Here is a 22,397-nt window from a genome sequence, read left to right on the forward strand (position 1 = left end):
CACACATATTTTCAAAATTCTTACACTATAAAAATGACTGTTCTGGAACATCATACAACTGTCCTTATGACCTCTTTCTAAGGCAATTTTTAAAGCCAACTATAATAGTTGCTTTTATATTTCTAACATTCACTGACAACAGAGATAAAAGTCAAAAAGATGTGAACATGTCCTAGCGGTCTTTTGATGGGATCTATCCTTTCTCTTCCAAACTCGAGAAATAAAGTATAAGATATGTGGCATTTTTCCGAGTGTTAGATCTATTTTTATACTATGTGTGAATATGTCCAAACTGATACAAATTTTAGGGTTTTACTCAATAAATATTTTAGAAAAGAATTTCATTTCCTGGAGGTGTGTGTAGTTTGTTTCAAAACTCCTGTGTGAGATGCCACTGTTTATACAATTGACATCCAGAGAGTCTACTTAATATATGTGGTTGAGGTAGTGAAGATCATAGACGTATTATCCCCTGACTTTGCTTATAAAGTTTTAAAAACTCAGTTAAATGTAGCAATAACAGAACTTTGTTTCTGTATTCTTAAGTTTGACTTCATAGTATAATCACAATAGATTCCTTGAAGAGGTATTATTGGTTCCTGCCATGCTAAAATACAGTCATGATGAGTGTTGTTAGTTTTGTGTTTTAAATGTCACCAAGTTAAATTCCACTGATGAATTTATTCTATTGTGAACCAATAATCAATTGTGACTTCACAAGTTATATCGACAAGCCTCACTCTCTGTCTCTCTGTCTCTGTCTCTCTCTCTCTCTTGTGTGTGTGTGTGTGTGTATGTGTGAGTGTGAGTGCCTATGTATGCATTTGCCCATGCATTTACTGTTACAAAGCATATAGTAAGGTATATTCTTGCCTCAAGAGCTGTTACCTAGTTGGTTGGCTAATTTCTCTGGCAAAACTGTCTACTTTCTATGACAATTTCCATTTAGTCAGATCCTGAAGGAGTCCTGTGGTGGTTTGAAAGAAAGTAACCCCCAAAGGGAGTGGCACTATTAGGAGATGTGGCTCTGCTGGCGGAAGTGTTTCACTGTGAGGGTGGGCTTTGAGGTCTCTTTTGCTCAAGCTTCCCTCAGTGTGACGTTCAGTCGACTTCCTGGTGCCTGCAAGATGGAGCACTCTCAGCTCCAGCACCACATCTGCTTCTACACCACCATGCTTTTTGCCATGATGATAATGGACTGAAGCATTGAAACAGTAAGGGAGCCTTCTCATTTAAATGTCTTACTTTATACTAGTTTCCATGGTCATGCTATCTCTTCACAGCAATAGAAACTCTAAGACAAGGACATTTTTTTTTCTTCAGTTGATCTTTATGTGCCCATTACAGACCTAGAAAAATCCCTGGGGTCTAAATGAACAAGTGAAATAAGAATGATATAATGATAAACAATGATTGTGAATTGCTGAAATAACATTTCTCATGCCTATGATACCACTTGTGATTGATTATTATAGGCACAAGTAACTTTGGATATAGCCTTTACATTATGTATTTTTACTTTTCTATTATTTGGGTTTCAATGAACTAAAATAATGAGTTTCAGCTACAGTTATTTAAACATCTGCCTTTTTATGCTTATTGAGGATAAAAGATAATTTTTATGTACCCTTATGTAATCATGAACTAATAAAGGACCTTGGAAACAGAACAAATCCAACTAACCAACTGCAGAGTAAAAGAATCAAAAGGGCCCTGGAATCTCATGTGATACCTTATGATCAAAATTATCCTATGAGTCAAAAGTTGGAACTTTTGGAAGTAAACACATTGATAATGACGTAAGATTTGCTGGTGTGATGAAATAAACGCAGGATCAGAGGCCAGGCAATCTGCTTTGGTTTTACAAAGGGACACTGGCCATCAAAGTAAAGCAAATCCTAACACAGAATTAATCAGAAATCAAACCCTCGGAGAATATAATTAAAGGTGAAATTTATTTCTTCCTTATTGTTAAGTATTGGATCCCCAATTGCTGGATTCCTCTGCTGCCAATATAATAAGCTGAGTCAGACCAAATTAATAAATCCATCTTTAATAAACAGGGCAATGCAAAGCAGAGCATTCCTGGGTGACCCTTAGGAAGGCAGGGAACAGAACACAAGGGGACACATGGTAGATCTACAGGCCTATCTCAAGTAGCCAGTAGGTGTGGTCCCAGGCCTCTTTTAGGGAGGAATTACCTATGGTGGGGTTTCTCAAGAGCAGTCTGGAATAAGCCCCCAGGGGAGGGGCTGCTACTTGGCACCCTGAGGGCGGGGTTTGTAGCTGCCCAGGTTTTTGTTGTTGTTGTTTTGTTTTTCTGGTTTTTTTTTGTTTTTTTTTTGTTTTTTTGTATTTAGTAGCCTGAAGAGTACCTTTCCATAACAAAGAGTCTAGAACCAAGGGGTGAAGGCTCCTTGAAGGCACCAGCTCAACCTCTCTACATTCAATAGGCTGTTTAAATATTGCCCTTGACAATGGAGCCCTTGCTGTCAGTTTATAACTGCAAAATCCTATGTTCTTCACACCAAAAGCAATCTGGGAAACATGTATTTCAAATACCTTTATATCCAAGTTATAAAAAATGGGCTGTTGATTGATAACTGAAATGATCCACTGAATTTAATGGTGTAATATTTTAAAGAGATTAAAATAATTTCCTAAAGCAAAAATTATGCATTGTGATTAACAATAATATTAGCACTTATATTATTATATTATGAACATTCTGGATCATTTAAACTTTTGAGGTCATAATTATACTATTTTAAATATATAATTATAAATATATATTATTTACTTATTCAGAAAGAAAATCTGAAGGATATGATAACATTGAATAAAAGTAAAGGTAACTTTAATTATCCGATTATAAATAAATGATAAGTAAATGATGTTTAGCATAATTGTTCATACATAATACTATTAAAAATACATGCTACCTTGGTAACACAGCTGATGTCTCAGGCAATACATTTGCTGTATCAATATAGTACTATGGCGCAATATATAAGATTTTGGTACAGAATGCATTATAAATTATACAAATACCATATGCAGATATTTTAATTAATGGATATGACTATTTATACCTCCTTCAATCTCAAGCTTAATTTTTTAAAAAAAAATGACAGCAAGAGAGAGAAAGGAGCAAGAGAAGACCTGAGTAAGTCTGAGCAAAGCAGAGGAGAGTTCATGCTGGCATTTCCTTCTTCCTTTGTAATTGAACAACTATACCCCAAAGCGAGTGAGTGTGTGTGAGTCTCTCTCTCTCTCTCTCTCTCTCTCTCTCTCTCTCTCTCTCTCTCTCTCTCTCTCTGTGTGTGTGTGTGTGTGTGTGTGTGTGTGTAAAAAGGCTATTTGTGAGGATTTTAGTTTTCAGTTGTCCCTGGCTTTTTGCACTGTTTGATAAACATTAGCTTACTGTTTAAGATGTATTCCTTTTCTCGGATTTTAGCTTCTCAATATTAGCTAGCAACTTCATACAGGGCTGTATTGAGAAACTACAATTTTTCAAAAGGGCTTGAACATTGTTATGCAATAGAGACTGAAAAGGAAGGATGAGTATAGGAAAGACTTACTTACAAACACAAAATATTTATCTTCTGTCTCCCTTGAATTTTATTCAACCTATAACCCTTTTCTGTATTGGTATGTATCATAGAAAACATTAACAAATTATGATGACCTCTTTTAAATTCTCCAATAAAGACACTGCACTTAATTCTAGAGTTGGAATGTTATTACAATTTAAGAGTTAAATCTTCTAATTTTATATAAATATATTTTTTTAATTTAGTTGAATTTTAATATATTTACAAAATTATATATGTATGTATGTAATAATAAATCTATCCATAACTACTTGTAAGTAGGATATGTCTAACTGAAAGTTGGATAAATTAATCAGAGTAATGAGAAATGTATCACTCTAATGGGGATTATAAGTACTTGGACTGTAGACTCACAAACTACCAAGAAATGTCATTGAAGAGAATTGTGTGCTTGAAAGATTTTAAAGCAAAGTTATTTAGCTGGGGACCTGTAAGATTCAGGAGATGTATATGTGCAGAAAGTCAGGAAAATACAGATCCGTAAAATTAAAAGGACAACTGAGAGATTGAAATGGAACCGGTGCGGCACTGTGTTGGGAATTGTAGAGAAGTAGGCCAAGTCACCCATGAGCAGACTTTGAAGTCTTCATCCCAGGCTATGATTTTCAGAATTCATTCTGGGTCTTTGAAAGATGCATTAGAAACCCAGGTCAGAGGCTCAGGGACTAATTAGGATACTACAGCTACAGTTTACTGAGAAATGTCAAGATTCCTGGGAATACAGATGCAAAGAACACAGATCAGTTATACTCGGTGCCAGCTCAATGAAGGTTGATATTATGTTTGTCGAAGAAAGATGGGTTTTTGTCTTAGGGATGGGATCCACAGCAGGACACAGGATATACTGGATATGCAGGTTTACACACCAGTCATGAGTACACATCTGAAATCTAAATGAAACTGCTGTAATCATTATTCATTATCTGCTAGGGGTGGTTCCATTGCCCAGTAGTTAGGATAAAAGTGGTGTATTTTCACGTATTCTCTGTGTATCTTTTCATATACTTTAAGTCATATTTATATTCTTGCATCTAAAATCATGTAAACTCTGTGTGAATAATTGTCATGTTCTATTGTTTAGGTAATAATGGCAAGGAAAATTTCTGGGCATGTTTGCCAGAGATGCATTTTCCCAAAGTATCTTCAGTCTGTGACTAATTGCATGCATATGTGCAGAAACCCCTGACTTAGAAGGTTAACTGTATGCTGAGGTACTAGCCTCATTGGTTAATACTATACATGTAAGTAAGTAAATTTAGAAGAGATGACACTGGTTGGGATAACACTTATTGATATCATTAATTTCTTGATTCAGTTATTTTGACTTTTCCCCACCTGAGTCTTCAGTGTCTCTTATGGGTGCAGTAAACATGGAGGTAGTAATTAGGAAAGAAGGGGTTCACTCAGATTAATCCACAGAGTCCCCTCATCAGAAGTACCTTCACCAGTGATGCGAGTTCCTGCAGGCTTATTGATGTAAACATTTTACTTCACATCCTTTACAATTGTTTCTTCCTCATAGGCCTTTCTGCTTTCTATTGTAAAACCCTGTGAAACTTTCTCCTCTCACGATGTGACCCCCTCTGCTTAAGAAGAGTGGCTACATTTGTCAGAGGATTTTATTGCCACTTAGTATCTCATCTCACGTGTTAATGTTCTGAGGACTGGCCGCTCCTTAAATCCACAGCCTCTGGCAGTGTGTGCAGACTCAGTGACCCCCTCACTTGCCTGCGTCTGTTTGACCCGCATCTCTGTGTGAGTGCTCTGAGTCTGATGTGTCTAATGAAAGGATGAGATCGTTCAGATGAACAAGGACAATCCTTGCACAGATAGCCTCTGGAAGAGAAGGAGAAAAAAAATTGAGTTTTTAGAAACAGCTCAGAAATAGTGACCATCGTGCCAAAAGAGAGGCAGTGGCCCAAAGCAGGTGGCTGGCTTTGTATGAGACCTTAACGTAGTTCATGTGACATACCAACAATAAGGACCCTGTCTGTTAATTGTCTGAAAGCTGAGCCCAGCCCAGCTAGGGCCATGTCACCACCTCAGCCCGTTTTGCAGTTTAATCCTTTCGATCTGTTAAGATATTTTAAGAGTCATTCTCCTATTTTATCCTGTATCCGAAAGTCATTGCACAGTATGAGGAAAGGACAGTTAGTTCTTTGTGCTAAAGAAACATAGATGTTTTGTAAGTGTGCCAGGAAGAATCTGCTCCAAGTTTTCCTTGTCGCTGCTGCCATCTGTTGTCCTTCATGGGCAGGGGAAGCTGATTTCTGGGCAAATAGCTCCCTAATGCTGAACTGTCTTTCACCTCTGAAGGCCTCTGAAGATGCTCACTCGAGCGCCATTTTTCCTTCCTTCCTTCCTTCCTTCCTTCCTTCCTTCCTTCCTTCCTTCCTTCCTTCCTTCCTTCCTTCCTTCTCTCCTTCCCTTCCTCCCTTCCTCCCTTCCTCCCTCCCTCCCTCCCTCCCTCCCTCCCTCCCTCCCTCCCTCCCTCCCTCCCTCGCTCCCTTTGTTCCTTCCTTCCACCTTTTCAAAGGAATATTCTTATTGAAGCAATGTTCTGATTTTTCAAAAGGAAAAATAGATTTTTATTATAGCAATTTTATATGATACATATTTTGCTAAATTATAGCAAAAATATTTCTTCATTGTTAAAAATATTTGCCTACATAAAGTAAAAGTGTGTCATTGTGCTTTTGCCTGAATGCATACTCTTTTAAGCAAGCAGGAAATAAATGGAGTTGTGTTTCAAATCCCGCTCACGGATTTGTAGCCAACTTGGTGAGCATTGCCTAAGCTCCTCTTTTCTATACAATGTTTTCTTTTTTTCACTCAGCCTTGAAATTATAGTCATTTGGGCACTTCTATTATTCTGAAACAGATAGCTAATGCCAAGAATATTTCAAATGAGAAAGGGGGATTTTGAGAAGGGAGACAATTTAGCTAAGGCCTAATAGCTATGATTGTGATTAAATAGAGAGCTAGTAACGAATGTTCTGCTGTCCAAAAACCAATCTGTGAATTCCCAAAAGTGAGAATTATATGTTATCAAAGTTAAGGTCAATGTCGGGTCCCTATAACATCTTATTTCTATATTTTCTGTGCATGTCATTTGATAAATGTTTGATGGTCTAATGAATAAATATGGTAATCATTGTTTAAAATAATAGAACATCTAAAATTCTGAATCTTCTAATAATGCACACTTATTTAAATTTAAACACAAATTCATTTTAAAGTGGTAATCTGCAGTTTATAGATACAGCCATCTATGTTATATTTATAACAGCATATTACCACAATAAAATTAAAAGATGCCATGAGAGGAATACATGTGATAATATGTAGAATGTCCATATATCACATGCTGAAACTGTGTAAGTACACCATAATAATAAACAGGAAAACGTGGGTGTCACTAAATGCTTTCCTCTAAGAGATAAAAGGGGATATTTTATAGATGGCTTCATGGTCAAGGGCACTTGGAGTTCCTACAGATAATGTGTTCCTAACACACACATACAGAGAGAGAGAGAGAGAGAGAGAGAGAGAGAGAGAGAGAGAGAGAGAGAGAGAGAGAGAGAGAGAGAATATCAAGTCTCTAATTGCAGTTTCAAGAGATTTGATGCCCTCTCTGGGTCCGCAGGTACTGTATGCATGTAGGCAGGCAAAATACTCACACACATAAAGTTTAAAAATGTTTCTTTTAACAAGAGAAAATTAATGAAAAATCATAGAAATCAAAATATTTGTGCAGAACTTTAAGAAAATATTTTTATTTTTTTATAATTTATTAAATTTTTTAAAAAAATACCAATCCAAGTTCCCACTCCTTCCCCTCCTCCCATTTCCTCCAAACACCCCCCCACCCCACCGCCATCCAATCCTCAGAAAGGGTAAGGCACATTGCTTTGGGGAAGGTCCAAGGCCCTCCCTACTATATCTAGGCTGAGCAAGGTATACACTCAAAGAGATTAGGCTCCCCAAAAGCCAGTACATGCAGTAGGGATAAATCCTGGTGCCACTGCCAGTGGCCCCTCAGTCTGTCCCAACCGTGAGTCTGTCAACTACATTCAGAAGGACTAGTTTGGTCCTATGCTTGTTCCTTCTCAGTCCTCCTGGAGTAGCTAAGCGCCCATTAGCTCAGGTAAACTGTTTCAGTGGGTGAACCCATCATGGTCTTGGCCTATTTGCTCATATTCTCATTCCTCCCAATCTTCAGCTGGACTTTGGGAGCTGAGTCCAGTGCTCTGACATGGGTCTATGCCTCTGTTTCCATCAGTTGCTGGATGAAGGTTCTATGGTGATAATCATCAGTCTGACTACAGGGCAAGTCAAAATCAGGTCTACTCTCCTCTATTGCTTAGGGTCTTAGCTGGGGTCATCCTTGTGGATTCCGGGGAATTTCTCTAGAGCAAGGTTTCTGCTAACCCTATAATGGCTCCCTCAATCAAGATATCTCTTTTCTTGCTCTCATCTCTGTCCTTCCTCCATCTCAACTATCCTATTCCCTCAAATTCTCCTCAACTCTCCTCTTCTCTTCTCTTCTCCTCTTTCCCTTCTACCCTCCCTTCTCCCCCTACCCTCATGCCCCTAATTTTGTCAGGAGATTATGTCTGTTTCCAGTTCCCAGGTGGGTCTATATATGCTTTTCTTTGGGTTTATCTTATTACTTAGCTTCTCTAGGATCATAATCTATTATAAGGTAAAAAAACCCAACATCTTATAAAATTTACTAAAGTGACATTAATAAAAGTAATATATTGTGAAAATAGTTTAAATGTTGAACATGTAAAGCTTAACTACAATCAGTTAGACTTAGTGGGTTATCAAAAAAGAAGAAATAAAGTTAAGAGGGGAACATGTTAAAGGAAAAATGGGAAAAGTCACAGAAAGAAAATGGAGGATATGATCATATTTCATTGCATACATCTAAGAATTCCTCAAGAACAAAGGAAAGTTATAATAATATAATACAAATAGATTATCTAATATTTTTGCAAAAAAACATAAAAGAAAGTTAAAGGAGAATAGCTGATAAAATTAATGAAAATTCAACTTAACTAATTTTTGATAAATGTAACTGTTACTCTCAACTCTTTTCAATCTCAAACATTTTAGAACATTTAAGGACACCCTTCTATGTTATATAACCACGATTAAGAGTAATACTACATAAATCTGTAATACTCCTTAAAGTTTTATTTATGATTGATAGAAAATGATAAACTTTTTTATAGGTTACTATAGATTATTAGTAAATATATATTTTATATAAGATGATTTTATAGTCATTGCACACATATGTAATGATTTAGACAGCCTTGAAAATTAAAATCTTGATAATATTGCATAAAGTGAATGCATAATGCATACACATAAAGCAGTATTATAAGAAGGAAAATGTCTACCTATATGTGTAACATCCAGAAACATTCAGAAATGGTTAAAATATTTGGATTGACTACTTCTAGGCAGATTACAGATGTTTAACTCTGTTATGGTTATGTATTTCTGGCCAGTTGTCAATAGTAAGTACTGTATTCATTATTATTCTGTTTGTTCTGATAAAATACTGAATAAAAACAGCTTGAGGAAGAAAGATGTCATTTTGTCCATTCACTATGGTGGAGAAGGAGAAGAAGGCTGGCCACATTGCTGCTGTGGACAGGAAGCAGAGAAGGCAGTGCTAAACCCATTGTCCTTTTTCTGTGAACCCAAGACCCCAGCCCATAGCAAAAATGAGTCTTCTCTCTTCAGTTTAATCTCTCTGGAAACTTCCTCAGAGTTACACTGTGAGATGTGCCTTGGAGTGATTCTAAAGGCAGCCAAGTAGACAATGCAAATTAGACCTATAGGTCTTTATTGGCTTTTAAATCATATATGATATAAAATATATACTAGTCGTCTTTTTGAATTCTTAAATCCATATAAACAGGTTGCAATCTTCATTTTTATAATTTTAATGTAAATGTGTTTGCCATAATTTCTCTACTTATCAGAAATATGATATATTTTTTCATTCATACAGCACTATTATAAAAATGAGCAATAAAATAAACTTTCAAAACTATTATGGGCATTATTCTAGTAATGTGTTTGAATGAATTTTTAATGACATTATTTTATTGCTCTTGTGATTTCAGCCCACATGATAAAAACTAGTTATTTTTTTTCTCTGCCTCAAATATTATTAAAATATAAAATTCTGCCTGAGTGCATAAATTCATTTTAAACCAACATTATTTATTAAATTTGACAGAGATTACCTGGGGCTTTCTTTGATAAAGAACGAGAGCTTTTCATTTTGTTGTTTATCTATCCTTATCTGATGCTCCAAGAGAACAAATGTAAGTCTTCATTATTTGTTTTCTCAAGAACAGAAGAGGAAATGAGAAGGCCAGGGCGTACCTGATGGATTGCTGTCTGCTTCCAAATCCACATCCTATTAATAGTAATCCCCTAACATTTCATAGATTAAACTCAATTTTATATCACACTAAAATTATAATCGTGAAGATTTTTAACCTTTTTATATGGATTGTCAGTTTATTAAAGATTATCATCTTAGCTACAAAGAAATAAACAGACCAGCATCTTTTGGCATGGAAGGAGATGATGCAAGTTCAAACACAATATTCTTCAGGGTTGTGTTTTGAATACTCTTGATGAGTTCTTTTCTTACTGTTCCTCTCTGGCTCGTACTAGTCTTTTCTCTTGCCCACATTCCAAGTATCAGCAAACCCTCTGGTGTTTTCTTCAGAATGATTTTTGCAACTCTTTTCTTCCTTTTATTTGCATGTATTTTTTTTTCTTTAGAAACTTTGAAATGTCATCTCAACTGCTTCCTTAAGTGCCTTATTTCTAATATATCTATCACATTCACCTTCAGGAAGGGAAGTGTTATTAAAGTGTTTGCCTTCCAGTCGTAAGAACCTGAGTCTGATCTCCCTTACCCTGTAAAAGGGCAGATGGAGGAGCATGTACCTGTAATCCCAGTGCGGGGGGGACAGAGACAGGAGAACCCTGGAGGGTTGTGTACTAGTCTCTCTGAATCAGTAAGCTCCATGTACTATAAGAGCCTCTACTCAAAGGATTAACTGAAGAGATATTGAGAAAGACGCCTAATGTTGACTTCTGGTCTTCACATGTGTACACATATGTATTAAAGTGCAACCACACAAAAACACTTATCACACACACACACACACACACACACACACACACACACACACACTTTATTTCATTGCTGAAAATACTTTGATTTCCATTGTCCTGGTTGCAAGCTCTGTCTCCCCACTAAGCACAGACTCCAGCAGAGAATTCGGATTGCTCTCTCCCTGAACAATTGTACTCTTCCCACACCCGCCACTCTAGTCCCATATGTCTCTTGGGTCTGGGTATTTTTGGGATTCCATTTCTGCACGTTTATCTTTTCTCACTCTTCGCTCCCAGAAGGCTTTACTTCTCAGCTGTCTACCCACTTATTCTTTCAATGAGATTCCCTTAAGTAAACAGGTTTTTTCTTTAATCCAAACTTACTCATCCCCCACCTCGCTGAGTTCTGTTCCCATTTCACCTCTTTCTTATTATGATAATTCATAAAAGGAAATTCATTTGAGGATCAGAGGCTAGTAATCACATATGATGGCTGTGAGTTGTAACATCACGAGGCTGGAAAATTTTCTGATTTAGTCTATAAACATTAAGGAACTAGACCTAGTCAAAGTTAGGTTGGGCTCTGTGGCTGAGAAAAGGGATCTGCTTTTGCTCTTGGCTATAACGCTTTGACTGGAACAGCTTTTTGCAGAATGTCTCAGGAAATTAGAGGCTGAATAGAGGCAAATAGAGACGTGGACAAATTAATGGAATTTTAGGAAGGTTTGGAAGGATTCATGAAGAAATGCTGGTTCAGTTCTATTGTAAACCAAATTATTCAGATAATATGCAGTGGCAATATGAGACATTGGTGGGTATAAGGAAATTTGTTTAAACTGTAATAAAGCCATATAAAGGTTATTAATTGAGAGATTATCTATTTAATTTAATATAAAATTTAGATATTAATATATCAATTTGGAGTTTTCCCACTTTGAAATCTCTGCTGATGGCTTATTTCTCTATTTACAGTAAATAAATAGATAAATAAATAAATAAATAAATAAAATGCTCAACTAATCTGTCTTGAAATAACTCTATGTTGTTTTCTATCAATGACCCTAAAGTAATAATGAATTTACTCTTCAGTGGCTAAATATCCAAAGCTGGCATGGATTGTATTGTGTTTACATACAAATCTGTATAATAAAAGAAGTAGTTGAATGTTCACATAGCTGTGAGGACCAGTGTCAGGGACTTAATAGTTTGGCTCTAGAATTCACAGCCTAGACAGTTCTCAACATTTTAACATTGCAAAGGTCATCGCATCTAGAACATACTGTGAAAGTAAAATGCATCCCATTATTTTAATAATTGTACAGAAAAATACATTCTAAAATATGAAAGGATTTTTAATGACTCCATTCTGCTGTGTAAATATTATCCAATTTCCCCTTTATTTCAGGATGAAATATCCAGAAACTTTTACAAAATAATCTCATGAGGATTACATTTTTCCTTTTTATTAAGCAATTATTTCATATTTAAGAAATATTCAGTAAAATCTTCAAAATAGTCACTACATTGTATTCTATGTCATTTGCCTCCTTTAGGTTGGAGAGAAAATATTGTTTTTCTTGATCTACTATCTCATGAGAATCCTGACATTCTCTGACACTTGAAGAGCCTGCATTTTCTAGTACTTAGACTGAAATTTTACTTCTGGCAGCTAATTCAACAATGCTTGAAAAACTCGAATATTGTAATTAATACTTGAAGAGGCTAAATTTTGTGTCACCTTGACACACTGTGGAATCACCCAGAAGGAGAATGTCAATGAAGGATGGTCTACATTCAGTTCACCTGTGTGTTTGTCTGTGGGTTCTTGGCTCCGTTGTGTTGAGTGAGGTGGGAAGACCCAATCCACTCTAGGCAGCAGCATTCCTTAGGGTTTAGGTCTTAGACTGTCTAATGGAGAATGTCATCCGAGTACTAATTGTGCAGGCATTCATTTCTCTCTCCGCACTTGAGTGTAGATGTGATGTAGCTAAATGTTTCTAGCTCTTGCCTGCTTACATTCTCCGCTGTGATGCAGTAAAACTTGAAATGGTGAGCAAAATAAACCCCTTTTCCGACAGTTTGCATTTTGTCGGGGTCTTTTATCACAGCAACAGAAATGTTGCTAGGAGAACACTGGTGAAATAAATGTACATCTCCATTATCATCGAAGTACCAGGCTGTTTCTAAGTACATAGAGAATATTGTCCTAGAGATCTGACAACTGTTCATAGATCTCCAGAATTTGAATGAGTATTTTAAATGTAGGGCTCAGTTGCTTACTAATGAAAAATTGATTGCAGAATTTGTGCTTAGTTACATGTAATTCACACTGTTATTTGCAAGTTTTACAAACTTTCTGGATTGCTTAAAAATGGAGCCAACTATGTCTGAGCTTTCGTTTAGAATTCAGAATGGAAATATAGTCTGGGCATGGTTCAAGACCTGCGTAGTAAATCAAACCTGTGTCTTAAAGACCAAGGCACATATAGGTGTGGTCTTCAGACACCCAATGCAATATATATTATTCTACGTAGGTGATTACTGTCGGCATGGAGAATTAAGTGAGAAGATAACCATTAATGGTTGATTGATAAAAGCTGGCTTTGATTGAGTGCCTCTTACAATCAAGATATTTTTCTCTGATATAATGAAAAACAAACATGGACAAAATAAACCTCTCTGGCCTACACAGGTTGTTATAATGTTTTTCAGTTAGAAAAATGATGAATGAATTTAATGAGTAGTATGTTGATTGACAGTAGTGATAAAAATAAGAGGCCAAGGCAAGAATGTAATAAGACATATGTGCGTACAACTCTGCCCTCCTGCCCAGTAAAAGAAGGATCATGTCCATGAGAAGACTTGCGTGTGAATGTTTCAACGATTTTATTTCTATTGTTTCAAGATAGTAACTACACAATGTGTAAATAAAAACTGTGTGTGTGTAACAAATCCCATAATTTTGAATTTGTTATAGATTGTGAGGGAAAAATTCATCAGAATTATGGATGTGTAATTTGGCAGAAATAAAGAGATGCCCTTTATGCAGAATATAGTTAAAAACCCTCAGATTTTAATGCAATTAAAAATGAAAGATGAAAAAAATATTTGATGAGTTTTGAGACCTATTACTCAGAGCTAATTATGCTAATAATTCTTTCATTAAAAACTATTTTCTATTAAGGTTTCTCAACTTAATTAAATGTGTGACAATCAACAGAATTAATTGCATCATGGCTATGGAGAATTTGGTTATCTACAAAATCAAAGAAGAAAGTCAAATGTCATGGAAGTTTAAGATTAAAAAAATAACTCCATTAACCGTCAAAGAGTATTACTTTAAGTTTTCTTAACAAAGAACTATGTTGAACAAAATGTTGCTCAAAACTTTCATAATGGAGCTGATATAGTGGCTCGGAGGTTAAGGCTCCTTGATGTTCTTCCGGAGAACAAGAGTTCAGTTCCCAGCACCCACACAGCAGCTCACAGCCACCTGTCTTGGTTAGTCCTGGGAACTAAGTCTGGGCCCTGTGCAAAGTAGCAAGTGCGCTTAGCAGCTGAGACATCTCTCTAGGCTCCAGATATATCTTTTTGATCATTCACTCAGATGCTGCCACTGAAGTTGTGTGGCAAAGGCCAACAGCAGGAGGAGACTATCTCATGTTGTTTGGAATTGGGATGGATTTCAATATTTCAGCCTGGTTGAAGGTTGTAATTTTCAGATAGAAACATGAGGAGTGGTTTTCAGATGCCTGACTAAATAAAGCAAACATTTTTTTTTCTGGATTTTTCGAGACACGGTTTCTCTGTAGCTTTTTGGTTCCTGTCCTGGAACTAGCTCTTGTAGACCAGGCTGGCCTCGAACTCACAGAGATCCACCTGCCTCTGCCTCCCGAGTGCTGGGATTAAAGGCGTGCGCCACCACCGCCAGGCTTAAAGCAAACGTTTTTTGAACAGAGAATTAATTCTTAGATACTTTTTGGTTCCAGGTTGCTTTTGTGGGTACGGGGTATTACTCTTCTCTCAAAATTTCCATTCATGCTTCAGTTGTTCACCTGGAACCCACGTCTTCTGGTTCTTCCTAAATACCTTCTTCAATACCAATAATGTTGGCTATTATTTAGTAGATGTTCAGTTCTCATAAAAATGATATTCCCAAAATGGATAGTGAGCAAATTCTCCTAATAAGTGTTTTTAATGTCTTTGTGATATACAAAAGCATTGTATGGAAATACGGGTGGTTTACATTGCTTGTTCTGTGACCAGCTCATTGCTGTTTTGTGCCCTATCTTTAGCTGGGATGACAGCAGTTCAGTGAGCAGCGGTCTCAGTGACACACTTGATAACATCAGCACAGATGACCTGAACACAGCATCCTCCCTCAGCTCTTACTCCAACATCACTGTCCCCTCCAGGAAGAACACTCAGGTGAGACCCATTTTCTCTCTCCCACAGTGATTCTATCAATTTCTTCCTCAAAAAAAAATTACTTTATTAAACTGTGGTTTTACTCTTTAATCTGAAGTATTTGCACAAGTTGAATAAGCAGAGATACTAATGATTCACTAACACTGGAATCTGAAGTATTTTTATTTTAGGTCCCCTAGGGTTGCGCCCCTCAGAACTATAGCAATGCCCACCCCCAGCCTCTATTGAAGATTGTAAACAGCTTAGACATATTTGCTGACCTCTAACCCTTAAAGACCTACCTTGATATCTTTTTCCTTCTAATACTGATTTACTTAAAAGCCAAGTTTAAAAAGAGTCTAACATTGGATCGTTCTGGACTAATTTTATAATGATGCCAAAAACAAATTACTAGGCTCCCTTGTGAACGGTGAATCAAGAAAGAGCATTGAATGCATCCTATCTTGTCTTGGATTTTCTTGTCATGTCTGTCATAGAAAAATCCCTTCCTTTGTAGAGTTTAATTAGGCTTTTCTGAACATTATTTATTCTGACATTTTCTAATATCTACGAGAGGAAATTATATGGCTGAATTTGATGAAACATGAGGGAAAGTATAGTTATAAATAGAATCATTTCTGGCATGTTTCAGGAGTGGAAGTCTCTGCTTCGTTATTTTTTCCTACTATATATCTGAGAATGCATCCCAGTTACCGATTCAGGCCTTATAGGTTTTTTCCCCCATGGGAAATTATTTTTATAGCTAAAAACAGATGCAGAGAAACGTTCAACAGCTGATGAAACCTGGGATAGTCCAGAGGATCTGAAGAAGAGCGAAGAAGATTTTGACAGCCACGGTGATGGAGGTACCAAGTGGAAGGGCGCTACCCCTGGACTGGCTGAAGACGCAGAGAAGACAGGACAGAAAGCCGGCCTGTCTGTGTCTCAGACAGGCTCCTGGAGGAGAGGCATGTCTGCCCAGGGAGGAACCCCAGCTAGGCAGAAAACCGGCACGAGTGCACTCAAGACCCCTGGTAAGTTTGTCACTTAGGGTCCGCGCTGCAGAAGAATTTTAACCTATGGTGCTGTTTTGCATCTGGGTTCACGTGTATTCACTCTCCCTTTAATAATCAGGCTATTCTGTCCACAGTTAAATAATTGTATTCTATAATCCACATACTTGGTCAGATCAGCCCGCATGAGTATGACAGTCTAAGAACCTGTAGGGGACACACTTGTCACATTGGGTTGTTACGTGCTGTTTTACAATCCGGTCACATGGTATACAGGTAAAGTATTGGTTCTGCATAAACAATAACTCACTTTTCCTGACTTTTTAATGCATATTTTCAATATTGATTTTACAAATGCGGTGTTTTCAGTATTGATTTCACAGACGTCACTACTTTTTGCTTCAAATCTGAGAGCTGAAAGACTCTCCCCTTATTTTATAAATAGTGTCTATTACGCGGTCATTCATAGAAGTAGCAAAATTACAGTCATGAAGTAGCAATGAAAATCATTTTATGGTTGGGGAGTCAGCACAACACAAGGGACTGTATTAAAGAGTCGCAGCATTAGGAAGGTTGAGAACCACTGGTCTAGTGTTCAACTTGATTGGAATAGTGACAGCCTTCTGAAACAGGAGTGTTGGAAGATACAAAACACTAACAAACAAGAAAATCACATTTTTGCTTTATCTCCTCGAGCTCATTACATTTCCTCCAACAGACATTTTTTTTTTAGCTATACTCTCAATCATCTCATAGAGTGTGCCTGTTTAGATCTGAAACAAGAAATACGTCAGAACTGAAGTGATAGAAAGAGCTAAAGAGCATTCACGTTTTACATTTGTTTTTGGAGGTGTTCGGATGTCAAAGCGTTGAAATGAACCCATCTGTGTGTTTCTTTTTAATTAGGGAAGACGGATGATGCCAAAGTGTCAGAGAAAGGGAAAACTCCCCTGAAAGGGTCATCCTTGCAAAGGTCTCCTTCCGATGCAGGAAAAAGCAGCGGAGATGAAGGGAAAAAGCCACCGTCGGGCATTGGAAGATCCTCAGCCAGCAATTCTTTTGGGTATAAGAAGCCGAGTGCTGTAGGCTCCTCAACTATGATTACCAACAGCGGGGCCACCATAGCCAGTGGCTCAGCAACACTGGGGAAGATCCCCAAATCGGCTGCCATTGGTGGGAAGTCCAATGCAGGGAGGAAAACCAGCCTAGATGGGTCCCAGAATCAAGATGATGTTGTCCTGCACGTGAGCTCCAAGACCACCCTCCAGTACCGCAGCTTGCCCCGCCCTTCCAAGTCTAGCACCAGCGGTATCCCGGGGCGAGGAGGCCACAGATCCAGTACCAGCAGCATCGATTCTAACGTCAGCAGCAAGTCAGCGGGGGCCACCACCTCCAAACTTAGAGAACCCACTAAGATTGGCTCAGGGCGCTCGAGTCCGGTCACTGTCAACCAGACAGACAAAGAGAAGGAAAAAGTCGCAGTGTCCGATTCAGAGAGTGTTTCATTGTCAGGTTCCCCCAAATCCAGCCCCACCTCTGCCAGTGCCTGTGGTGCGCAAGGGCTCAGACAGCCAGGGTCCAAATATCCAGATATTGCCTCACCTACATTTCGAAGGTAAGGGTATGTATAGGGATGCTGGGATAAGGTAAAAGGTAGTATATAACACGTATTTATTCTACACAAAGGTATTTTAATTTATCCTAAATATTTGAAGATTCAGTATTCTAGACTTGTTTAAAATATATTGAGTTCTAGAGAACTGATTGTGTGAACTGCTAGTGTAAAAAGTGATGCCCATGTAGAGAAGCGGTTAAGTCATTCAGCTCTACTGTCAATACAATGTATGCGAGAAATATGAACAGCATGTCAACATGCTTAAAACATAAGTGATAACGTAAGTGATAGCCTGTAAAATAATTCAGTAGTTTCCATCTCTCCTTTCCATAGTTAAAAAAGAAAATCAACCTGCATGGCTGTTGATATACACTGCACTTACTTCTAATATACATTATCTTGACTAACTCTTAATGCATTCATTGGTAGTTATGAATATAGAGGATGTATTCCATATGACTGTTTATATTGGACCACTTTATAGGGCTACTCTTAACATAGTAAGATACAAAACAAAAAGTCAAGGTATGATGTGATTCTCAGATTTTAAAACATTTAGATGTCTAACACAGGGTAAGAACTCACGAGTAAGGTGACATTGATAAGTGTTTGTCAGTGTTCTTTGACAGGATTAAGTACGATGTATACACCACGATTATATTAAGTGTGTGAAGTTCTGCTTAGGAATAGCCCTGATTTTAGATACTGTAAGTAGCATGGGGGAAATTAGTGGATGACTTAGGACAAATTGTTAAATATACCTGCCTCTATTTCCTCATGTTCAAATTAATATAGTATCATTTATTTTTTGTTACTTGTTAAATATTTAAGGTTTGTTCTTATTCAACAGGTTTACCTAGGATTTTGAATTTATTTAGAATTAGAGTCTTTAAAAATTTGCTCTCACATTTAAGCAACCTTAAAAGCATAACTGTTTGAAAAATAGTCAAATTTTTCATTAGAAGTACTAATTGTGAAGAATGTCTTGAATTGTCAATTCTTTCGAAAGAATCAATTACAGTTCTAGCAAGAGTAAATATTTTCACTGTTTATGTGAAAGCCAATAGTGCCCTCCTGTGGCCCATTACCTATGAAACAATTTCTCATATTCGTCATACAAATCTTCCACTGCAGGAAATATGGATTCATTGCAGCTGAATTAGTCACCATTATGCCATTACTTCATATCATGTTATTTCCATATTTGCATAAATTTGATTATATCATCTGTTTCATTTACAAAACTAAAATGTTTTCTGAACTAAACTCCAGTATCTAACTTAGCACCAATGATATTTCAAATCACTGGTATATATCTGAATAGCTCTGGCTACTGACAGAACTCCCTGTGGTTTTTCCATGGGAAGATTTCCCCCAAAATCTGTAAGTTGCCAACAATATCCAATATTTCCAGCTGAATCCCTCAAGCCTCCAGACTTTACCTTGCTTCCTTAACCTTGCCTTAACTGTCCCTGTTAGATTTTCGAGGAACCTATTTTACAAAAAGGAAACTCCATTTAAGAGTCATATACCGAATGCGTAGAAGTTGTTTCATTATAATGGTCAATAGACATTGCCAAAATGGCTAAAATATTTTAAGAGTCCTCTGATCGCTACAAATGTAAAAGTCAAGCATGGTCGTGTTTGGCTTTTGCCCACTCTGCTCACCTTGGTTGCGCCCCAGTGCTGATTTCCCCTTAAGATATTGTAAGAACTTATTAATAGTTGATTAATACCAAGGCCAGTCATATCACCTTCAGGAACATAGAGGCTGGACGTGCTTGGTAGCTCACTACACCAAAGCACCCTTGTCTCTGTGGACTGAAACCCTATGGAATGTGGATATGAGTCTCTTGGAACAACTGAAGTTGTTATTTGTTTTTCTTTTAGGTTGTTTGGTGCCAAGGCAGGTGGCAAATCTGCCTCTGCACCTAATACCGAGGGGGTGAAATCCTCCTCAGTACTGCCCAGCCCTAGTACCTCATTAGCGCGACAAGGCAGTCTGGAGTCACCGTCGTCTGGTACGGGCAGCATGGGCAGTGCTGGTGGGCTGAGCGGCAGCAGCAGCCCTCTCTTCAATAAGCCCTCAGACTTACCTACAGATGTTATAAGCTTAAGTCACTCCTTGGCTTCCAGCCCAGCATCGGTTCACTCTTTCACATCGGGTGGTCTTGTGTGGGCTGCCAATCTGAGCAGTTCCTCTGCCGGCAGCAAGGACACTCCGAGTTACCAGTCCATGACTAGTCTCCATACGAGCTCTGAGTCAATTGACCTGCCCCTCAGCCATCATGGCTCCCTGTCTGGACTGACCACAGGCACTCACGAGGTGCAGAGCCTGCTCATGAGAACGGGTAGTGTGAGATCTACTCTCTCAGAAAGGTGAGCTTCCCTGGAGGCACCCATGAGTCCTTAACCCCTTCTTCCTGCACTGTGCCCACGACCCCACCCTCCTAAATTTCCCTTATTCCACGGTGAGCACAACTGTGCAGTGACATAAAAATGAACTTAAATTTAGAGTTTATGTTGGGAAGGCCAGTCTTATTCTTCTCTCTTGTTACCAAATTTGACAAGGAATGAAATCATTAAAGGTAGGGCGATTGGCTTACTTTTAAACGTGAATGCCTTTCTAGTCTGTAGGCAATTTTTGAAAAACTAGGCATTCATGCAATGGGTGATATCTTCTCAAGACTTTTCTAATGACTGGCTTGAGATTCAAGACACCACGATCCTTAGGATAATGAAAACCTTGTCAACGATCAAATTCAAATGGATTCTACAATTGTGCTCTAAGAAATATGTGGAATTTTAATCCCTTATTAAGACATATCCTACAATGCTCAAATGGTCCATTAATCTATTATTTACAACTATTACCTTCTGGATTCTCTTGCCTGTGTGAAGTTCAAAATCAAGTATTCCATCACCTTAGTGCACACCGACAGCCGTGCAATCGGCGCGTCTACTGCATTAAAGCACTTGAGACCTAAATGAACCATTGGTGCTCAATGCTGTGATGGGCTGGTAATTGCAGAATCTGTGTTTTCCCATTCATAAAAAGCTTTAATCCTGACAACTGGATTCTACACACACACACAAAAAAATGTATCCACTTCTTTTTTAGGCTTTGTTAGTACATACAACATAAAAAGAACTGGTACTAAATGGTCTATCAAAAGAAATTAGACTTTCAATTATAGCTCAGATCCTGGTTTCAGTACTTATAAAGTAAATGGGCATGATCACATATCATGTATAAAACTTATGTCAAATAAATTGAATTACATTTGAAAATGTAGTAACAGTCTTATTTAAGTAATATATCCTAGAATTATGAGAGCATATGTGAGAAATTAAAACAATGAGTTGATAGCTAAATCAAACAAGCAGGTTACAATTTATTAGTAGCAATCATTCTCCAAAATGCAGATAATCTTTAAATTATAAAGATGAAAACATAAAGTTGATCATATAGATTTCAGCCTATTTGTTAGCCTTCAAACATTAAACATTAAGAAACATAGTCAAATACATCACTGTAAACAAGACACCATCAAATCAAAACTTCATGTTAAAATCAACAAGTTTTATAGCTATACTGGAATCCAGTTTTAATACTTTTCCTACATTTTAGCTCTATAAAAATGTCTACTAAAGAAATACAACAATAAATATATAGTTATTTACAATTTTAAAGCAATCCTCTTAATAGTTAGGCAATATTAGAAATAGTCTAATTTTAACCTGATATTAGGATAAATCAAAGATGCCAGGCAGTGGTGGCACACACCTTTAATCCTAACACTCAGGAGGAAGAGGCAGGTGGATCACTGTGAGTTCAAGGCAAGCCTGATCTGTTACAGGACAGCTAGGGCTGTTACACAGAAAAACTCTGACTTGAAAAACCAAAAATAAATAAACAAATAAATAAAAAACTTTCTAAAATATGTTTTAAATCTATTAGTGACTATTCAGTCATATAAAGTCAATGTGACTATCTTATTAAGAATGACATATAAAACTGACAGTAATAATTTTCTTCCAGCAAATATCTAGATAAAACTTTTTTTGATTTAAAACATTGTGCATACTCTTTCTTCGGAAGGAAGTTGCAAATTCTAACAGTGCATTTTAACTCTTAACAGTGAATATGAGGAAGTACATGGTCTATTTAAGAATATCTCATGTACGTATCCTGACATGACTGGCCAGTAAATTTCTAAATTGAAAGTATAAAAGCGTATCAAGGTGTGATTTTTTTAGTTAATTTGAAATGTATATGATAGATGATGTGTTGTATGTAAGCTCTTGACTCCTCTTGTTACACTTTGATCTTCACATATTAGGGCTAATAAATCAGAGGGTATTTATACTAATTCCAATATTTACATAAATTATTCTTCATTAAAGTTAAAAAGTAAAAAAATGAAAATACACAAATGATATTTTTTTCATTTTGCCATGCTCATCACATCTAGTCACTGGTGGGTCAATGACTATAACTATAAACAAAGCCCCATTTGCTTTTTTTATTTTATTTTATTGTGGCCAAAGCATATTTTTAAAGTAATTTAAAGTCAGAGACAACCTTGA

The 22,397-nt window shown here is 37.1% G+C and overlaps 1 protein-coding gene across 6 annotated transcripts in view; it reads left to right on the forward strand.

The window, feature by feature from the left end:
• Nav3 (neuron navigator 3) overlaps positions 1–22,397 on the forward strand; it is a 477,963-nt gene that overhangs the window by 378,890 nt on the left and 76,676 nt on the right. For all 6 annotated transcript variants that reach the window (XM_075954789.1, XM_075954787.1, XM_075954788.1 and 3 more), the window contains 4 exons: positions 15,068–15,200; positions 15,943–16,213; positions 17,099–17,807; positions 19,698–20,186. In XM_075954789.1, the coding sequence (XP_075810904.1) occupies positions 15,068–15,200; positions 15,943–16,213; positions 17,099–17,807; positions 19,698–20,186 (1,602 nt within the window). The remainder of the gene's footprint in view (positions 1–15,067; positions 15,201–15,942; positions 16,214–17,098; positions 17,808–19,697; positions 20,187–22,397) is intronic.

This window comes from Microtus pennsylvanicus, chromosome 20, assembly GCF_037038515.1.
Source record: "Microtus pennsylvanicus isolate mMicPen1 chromosome 20, mMicPen1.hap1, whole genome shotgun sequence".
Classification (NCBI taxonomy): Eukaryota; Metazoa; Chordata; class Mammalia; order Rodentia; family Cricetidae; genus Microtus; species Microtus pennsylvanicus.